Genomic DNA, 8,349 nt, shown 5'->3' on the forward strand with positions numbered 1-8,349 from the left:
ATAGTTTTAGAGAAAAGAACCAAAGTTCATGAACTCATCCGTGAAAATCCACAGTCACATATCGAAAAATGAATAAGTAAATACACGATAAATAAGTATAATATAATACAAAGTAAAAATCGTAAAATAATGATACTAATAATAATTATTATTATCGTTATGTAGACCACAAGTTTATAACGATATTACTAAAGAAGTTAGTATCATCGCCGCTAGGTTTAAATTATAAAAAAAATTAGAGATCCTTCAAAAAAAGAGGCCTTTATAACTATTAAGGACAACCAAAAGAACTTCCTATCTAATCCTAAATGCAGACTAGTTAACCCTGCAAAATCAGAAATTGGTATAATTATTGAAGAAATTTTAAGAAAAATCAATGCTAAAGTTAGAGAGGCAACTAATTTACTACAATGGTCCAATAGTATAGAAGTTGTTAAAGTAATTAGACATAAGAATAAAACAAGATTTACACAATCTGATATTGTAGATTTCTATGCATCTTTTTCTCGAAAACTGCTAGATAAAGCCCTCACTTTCGCAAGCGATTATACACAGGTTAGTAAAAAAGAGAAGGATATAATCCTCCATGCTAGAAAACCCTTTCTCTTCAGCAAGAATACAAAGTGGGTCACAACAGCTGACGTAGAGGGTTCTTTCGATGTGAGCATGGGGTCATATGACGGAGCAGGTACACAGGATCCGATTGGGCTATTCCCATTCGTTATGTAGGAGTGGTGAGTATATGCTATTGTCTACAAGGTATAAGTTCTTGGTTTTATCAGAAAAAAAGTGCCATTAAAAAAAAGTTTCGATGTCTTTTTTTAAGTTTCTGTTGAAAAATGTTAAAGGACTTACGAAATTTGGTTTTGTTTATAAGTTTCGGTAGATGTGTTGCGAAGTTTTCTACGTACTTGAATTTTCTTTCATTTAATTTCTTTGATTTAATTTCTTTGATTTAATTTAATGGTATATTTCTCTGTGATAGACTCTTCATTGTTGTAATGAAAGCTCTTCCATCTCATACGTTTAATAAGATCCGTAATTTTCTCCAATAGTTTTTTAGAGTATAGTTCCCTGAATGGTATAGGTATGTTTTTCATTGAGTAATCGATACATAGATTTTTCTGTGGGAGAAATTCCTCAAGCGATTAATAGCAACTATTCAATACAAGTTGTATTAGGCTCTTATAGAAAATGCTGCGGTGTACGGGAGGTAATTTAATAATAATAAAAAGTGACAACAAAAGAATGAGACCTCGATATTAGGTAGTTAGAGGATTATTTATATATATATAATTTAGGACAATCAGTAAGTTGAATACAAGTAGAAAAAAGGAAAACAAATACACGCGACCATATTCTCACAGACACACAGACACACACACGCATATGAACTATTAATATTACTCGTATTATTGTTGTTGTTGTTGCTCTTGTTGTTTATCGCCAAGACTAGACGAGTAGCGAACGCTCTTTGAGTTATTGACTTATGTTCATTGTTAAAAGTGCACTTATGTTTCCTTGGGATCTAGTTCAAAACGGGGGCACCAGTTTTCATTTATGTTTTATGTAGTGTTTTTGGTACCGAAAGACTTTCAAACTTCGTATACTTATCTATTTTGTGTTATAGAACAGAAAAAAAAATTGTATTCGAATTAATTCATGTAAAAAAATTGTCTTATTTCGATAATTTCAACCAATCACTGACAAGTATTCAACTGTTTACAGTTACTCCTTTGGCAGTTTAAGTGGTGTAAAGCGTATTTAATCTCCATTACTTCTGACATTTTGCAGAGAGGCAACACACGTGTGTTCGTTTTCCCTAACCCTAATTGACTTGCTCCTTCCCTCAAAAACCAGGCCTTGTGCCTATAATAGAAAGGTTTATTAGCTACTGCCAATATGCTTCAGCCATTTTTTGACAAGGAAATAATAATTTTATCACCGCCAGAATCGTTTGAGAATCGTTTGTTTACGTAGTCAGCACTTAATTTTTACGGCTGAATGGACGTCAGTCATTGGTTGAAATTACAGAAATACGACAACTTTAACATGAAATAAATTGCAATATAATAATTTTTCTTAAGAAGACTAAGAGAAAAAGATGTTTTATATGACACATTCTACCAGTGTCCCAAGTTTCAAAGTGTTTCGTTAAGAAAATACTGGTGCCCCCGTTTTGAACTAGATCATTTCCTTGTTGTTTGTATAGTGAGTCAGGATTTGAGCAGATTATAAGGGCCTGAGCAAAAGCTATTGTTATCAGAGCTAAGGTGTGATATTTCGAGAGCACTGTATTTCTTTTCGAAATATTGAATAAGAAGAGAGGAGTATGAGAGATGGTTTTCAAGGTGAAATTGTCTTTCACTGTCTGTTCCCCGCTTCCCAGTAGATAATCTATCAAGTATGGAAATAACTCGTATCAGCATAATATGTAGATAGAATCACCAACTGCAAAAAGCTAAAAGAAGAAACAATTTTACACATATAACATGTGCAGATTCAACCGCTGCCGCCATCAATACTAATATTAACATCACCAATTTGCTGAAAACGATCAAAACCACAAATCGAGCGTTACGGTTTCGTTGCTATGTTCTGCCAAGCACAGACAAACGTGAAGCTGTCAAATCGTAATTTAAAAATTTGAAGAAGTATGTTAAAAATAAATTAAAACCGGTTGCCCTTAACAACCCAGAGGTTATTATAAAGAGCATAGTCAGTATAACAATAATATAAGAAATCAATGGGAATAAAGAGTGGTAAGCTTGAACACGATTCACAACAACAAATTGAAAAGCGTCTAAGATCGGTCCGGGACACGAAAAACAACGCTGCAAGGGAGAAGCGATGTGGCACTGTAGAAATTAGCATTGATACATAGGAGAAGGGATGAAACACTACAGTTTGATATCTGAAATTTAAAAAATGGTTCTGGTATCTATATAGCAGGCCCTTTGAGTTAGCGTGAATTAAATTTTCTGACATTCCCCAGAAATAGATATCTTCTAGTTGGCAGCGGTTTTGCAGGATATAGAGGACAAAACAAATATCCTACAGGCACAGAAACTACACAAAAAAAGCGATTGATTCAAGGCACAAAATTGTGAATGCAGATGGATCAATTAAGTCTAGACGCGGTCGTAGACATTATATCTTGGTTAGCTGGCACTATAATTCACGTGCAAGTTAAGTGCAGAGATCCGCGGTGCCACGGAGTGAGGACACAAATCATATGAAGTTCTTTTGCCTGTAGTAGCAAAACGGAGACTCGTAGACACCCACTTTTGCCGATAAAAATTGCAATGGCACTAGCAGAGGCAGGTGACCACAAAAGCTGCAGACACAACAGTAACAGCAAAAATTACAAGGTATCTTTAGCAGTCGCAGCAACAACAAGAACAATAACAGTGTAAGAAACAGCAGCAAACAGAAGAGAAAATACACCAAAACTAATGACTTGCAGATTCCAGACAGCAGCAAAAAGAACAAGATCAGAATACGCAAGATCAACAACTACATTATCAACGGATTCAACAGCAAAATCTTCCCAAGACACTTCTTTTGTGAGACCAAGGAGAGGACAATGAAAAACCTAAATGGCAAAAAAAGCCAGATCTGGGAAATTAAAGAAAAACAATATCACAACTCAAATCTAGTTGATAAAATCAAAGGTGCAAAAACCTTTGAGAAACTGTGAAAAACGATCCCCAGCAGCTGCTACACCAGTACCGTCAACAATACCTAATCCATCACTAACATAACCACCGTTATTATCACAAACACAATCCTTACAAGCAGAACCAAATTCATTAACACAACACTTAAATGACATTAACTACAGAGCAATAAATACGAAAAATGAAGAACTAACAAAACATATATACAACCCTACAGACAGAACACACCGCGATTCCATCGTACCCCCAAACAACACTCCAATACACATAAACCTTAACCAAGCAACCAGAAACACAGCACACCACGAAAACCAAATATTCCGAAGGAGAAATATGTGCAAAAGAGTGTATAAGAACTGGTGGTGGGAGCACCCAGATATAGCCATGGGGAATGAACATCTATCCCCGCCTTTCGAACAAAATCCCTATAGAAAGCTCTTCTATTTCAATTCCGTAATCTAACATGGCCTTGCTCGGAATATGCAGTATAAATGCACATGGCCTGGGGTCATCTTGGAGACAGGGCAACCTCAATAAACTCAGGTCGCTAAATTTATATTTGGTAGTTATCAGTGCAGTCAGACTCTCGGACCGACGAATTTCCATGCCCATTTCGGTGAAAATGAGATGTACCTATCTCTAAACCTCTCTGCCGATGTGGAATGAGGGGGGTGACTGCGGTATTGTTCCAGAGAGGTTTGAATTTGAAGACAAGGATTATATTCTGTGACACATAATAATAGTCGGTGGTTCTTCATGTGAGTAGTAGCGACATGGGTGCCTTCAGAATAGTGGCTCTTTATGCTTTGACAGGGGCAGGATTACCCGATTCCTTCAGACGTCTGGTAGTGCTAATAAGTGACTGAAACGTTTTCTTGGACGCTGTCTAATTTAGAAGTTTATTTCCGAACCATATGGCACCTTACAGACATGTTTTCTACTACAATCCGAGGCCGATCAAAATGTTCTGTGGGGATGTTTTAGAGGTAACTAACCGAAACACATCGAATGTATACGCATGTGTGTGTGTGTGTGTGTGTGTGTGTGTGTGTGTATGTGTGTGTGTGTGTGTGCGTGTTTGTGCCTCATTTCTGCTTGACAACTGGCTCTTGTTTCTTTAGGTCTTCCAGCGGTTCGACAAATAAAGCGATAGAACAGGTACCAGGCTTAAGAACTTAAGTACTGCAACCGATTTAAACGATCAAAACATTCAAGGCTCTGCATTATCATGCCTGAAACGCAATGATTAAAACAACTGACACCCAATATATCTGCTGTCCTCACGGCGTCTCTGTATTCGAAAATAAATTATCATCTAATCTTTATCTTACAAGACACATGTCAGCGCTTGTAAAAAACGAATGTTACATTATATTTATATACATAGAGATTTATAAATTTGTTTTGTTATTTTTAATTAACCTGGAGTTCCTACATATAATCATTAATATGTTGTATGAGACAATAAACAAACTTACATATAGACCAGTACCAGGTATTTTGAAGTGTGAATATTGGTTGATTAGCTCCTTAGATAGTTTTTCAAAAGAAGCTTTTGCACTCGTTGTGAGCCATGGCGAATATTCTCCATGAGCGTTGTATAAGGTACCTAAAATGAAAAAGAAAGCATATATTCATCTCTCTCTCTCTCTCTCTCTATCTCTCTCTCTCTCTCTCTCTCTCTCTCGCTCTCTCTCTCTCTCTCTCTCTCTCTCTCTCTCTCTCTCTCTCTTTATATATATATATATATATATATATATATAAATTAACTACATGAAGTACTATAGATCTTTATCGAATGGAATTATAGAAACTAAAGCAACAATTTTAGAAAAATATTTATCATATGCAACATCTGATTATAAGACATTATATCTATTGTGTGTATTCCCCTTTGAATGCGAACGCCGACATTTATGTGTATAGTAAAAAGGTGCATAGGTACACCTCCAATTATAGCAGGGCGTTTAAGGAATTTGTTTCGCCCTCATGCGGTTCTACTTTCTTTACTATGTTTCGTCATGTATTCACAATCCAGCAATTACTGGTTTCACGCTACTGTATAATACACTAGCTGGTGTTTCGCAATTATGTAGTTATAGGCTCGATCTCAGTTTGGTCTTTTTGGAAAGTGTGTCTCTTAATTATTACGTCAGGTCGACCCAAACGTTGTGAAAATATATTTTAGACAGAAACTGGTGTTGAAGCTGGTCTCATGGATTTGTAATTCAAACTGATAGAGTTCTCAAATATTGTGCTACGGTGTATCTGATAGACGGTTGCGTAACTGCCACATACGCTGACTCATTTCAAGCGGATATTCTCTCTCTCAAAGTACGTATATAAAATTGGTGCAGGTTTGAAGATTTAAGATTTTTCCCTTCAGGAACAGAATATCACGTGTCCTGTTACCACTACGCAGCATTCTGGAAATGTATTTTCTATCAAAGCAGAATTTTGCCAGGCACAGAGGAGACGATAGCTTTGAAACATCAGCAGTTGGATTACATGTAATTCCTAAAACCAGCTCTTTAACACGCGATGTGTCATGTTGAGCATTTCCTGGAGAATGCCTTAAGAATATCATCTCAGTCGAATAACTTGTGATTTACGAACTAAAAGGAAATTGAAAGTATCTGGAATTCTCATAAAATATTACTGTTGCTACTAAGTGATTACAAATGCTTGTGCAATACGCAGTGGTTAAATTGACAATACGACATGAACTTTACCTGTAGCACAAAAGATCAACTGCGTAATGCTGCTTCTGCCTTAGAAATAAGCTAATATCTCAAATATTAATACCGTGGTAGTAGAGACGGACTATTAGAGTTAGATACAGAAATCTTATCAAATTCTGACGATGAACTGTCTTCACTTATCCTTCGGTTTCTACTCTATAACTTTCTACCGATTACATTTTTTTTCTTTGTATCTCTTTAATTCTTTCTTTCACTCTGTCACACTCTCTATTTCTTTCTCTCTCTCTCTTACTCTGTTACCTCTCTCTCTCTCTCTCTCTCTCTTGCTCTGTTCTCTTTCTGTCTCTCACACACTCATAGCTGCCCGTCCACGCAATCACGCACACACACATTTTCATCCAACAATTATATATTATATGGTGATTGTCGTCTCCTTAAAGTAGGTGTCTACTAAGAACCTACAATACTGCTATTTTTACGCCAGAAAGACCTCTCCTCCAGTTGGTTATTTGATGTGCTTTCGTATAGGTAGAGAACTTCTACAATTCTACTACCGAGACCACCAGATCATGTGATTTTGATCTTATTGGATCACTTCAGTAGTGCACACTCATTTTCCTGGAATGGCATTACACCGACCTAACGTCCAGTTATATATTGGAACACAAAGATCTACATTTAAAGATTCGCATTCAAAAGTTCCATTTTCAGACAATAAGTCTTGGGCTTCAAATGTAATGACGGTTTGAAAATAGTATTTTTTTCTTGTACCAAGTCTAAATTTATATGTATTCATAAACCATTTAATCATCATGATCTACGAATATACATATACATACATCTATATATATATATATATACATATGTATGTATGTATGTATGTATGTATGTATGTATGTCATTGTTCAATTTTATTTCAAGATTTCTTGCCAATAAATAAAGACTGTTCTTTTAAACAAGATCCAAAGTTCCTTAATTGGAATATCAATAGCAACAGCAAGTTATTTTTGTTTGTATGTATGCATGTATATGCGCATATTGTTATGTTTTGTTTTATGTATGTATTCTCATGCATATAGTTGCACATCTAGAAATGCTCATATATATTTAAAAGATAAACGTCTAGAAAGTTTTACACATTTTTACAGTTCCAGTGAGGGATTGGATCTGTAATCTTCGAACTAGCTTTCTCCTTTCAGATTGTGAGAAGCCTAATTTCTCATGATTGGTATTTAGGCAGTGTGTTACATATCCCGGGGACCCAGTATTTACAGGTATAAAGGTGACTTGTAATCTGGTTAGTGCAACTGCAGATTTCTCAGTAGTTCAGCGTAAGTATTCGCTTCTTCACTGATCTTCAACTTTATGTTAACATCCACTGGGCAGCTAATTTCCGCAATCGTACACAGTTTCTCTTCTCTAACCCAGATCATTGCATCAGGGCTGTTGTACTTTCATTTTATTGAGGTCTTCACTGGGACATTCTACCAGTACTCGTTATGGGTGATTACGTATTCAACCATACTGTGGGTTCTTATTTTTGCCTTCGATGTCATAATCAATCCTTTTGATGGATTATGTATGTATGTATGTATGTATGTATGTATGCATGTATGTATGTAGAAATAATTCTGTGTACATGTTTGCTTTAATATCTACACCCAGAGAGGCGGTGAGCTATCAGAAAGGTTAGCACGCCAGGACAAATGCTTATGGGAATTTCGCCTGTCTCTACACTCTGAGTACAAATTAGATCAAGTCCTCTTTGCCTTACATCCTTTAATGGTCGATAAATTATTGACAAGTTAAGCACTCGTAATCGACTTTTTCTCTCTGTCGGGATTGCTGGTCTGTTGCAAAAATTTGAAAGGATTATATATGTTCAGCATTATATAATAATATTGTATACTCAGATATTAATGCAAATAGAAGTAGCGCGCTCACAGAAACGCACGCACTTTACATAT

General features: G+C 35.9%; 1 protein-coding gene across 1 annotated transcript in view; it reads right to left on the minus strand.

The window, feature by feature from the left end:
- LOC106870920 (endothelin-converting enzyme homolog) overlaps window positions 1-8,349 on the minus strand; it is a 64,321-nt gene that overhangs the window by 53,566 nt on the left and 2,406 nt on the right. Inside the window, exon 3 of the mRNA XM_052970149.1 lies at window positions 5,159-5,289. Coding sequence (XP_052826109.1) covers window positions 5,159-5,289 — 131 coding nt within the window. The remainder of the gene's footprint in view (window positions 1-5,158; window positions 5,290-8,349) is intronic.

Source organism: Octopus bimaculoides, chromosome 8 (assembly GCF_001194135.2).
Source record: "Octopus bimaculoides isolate UCB-OBI-ISO-001 chromosome 8, ASM119413v2, whole genome shotgun sequence".
Taxonomy (NCBI): domain Eukaryota; kingdom Metazoa; phylum Mollusca; class Cephalopoda; order Octopoda; family Octopodidae; genus Octopus; species Octopus bimaculoides.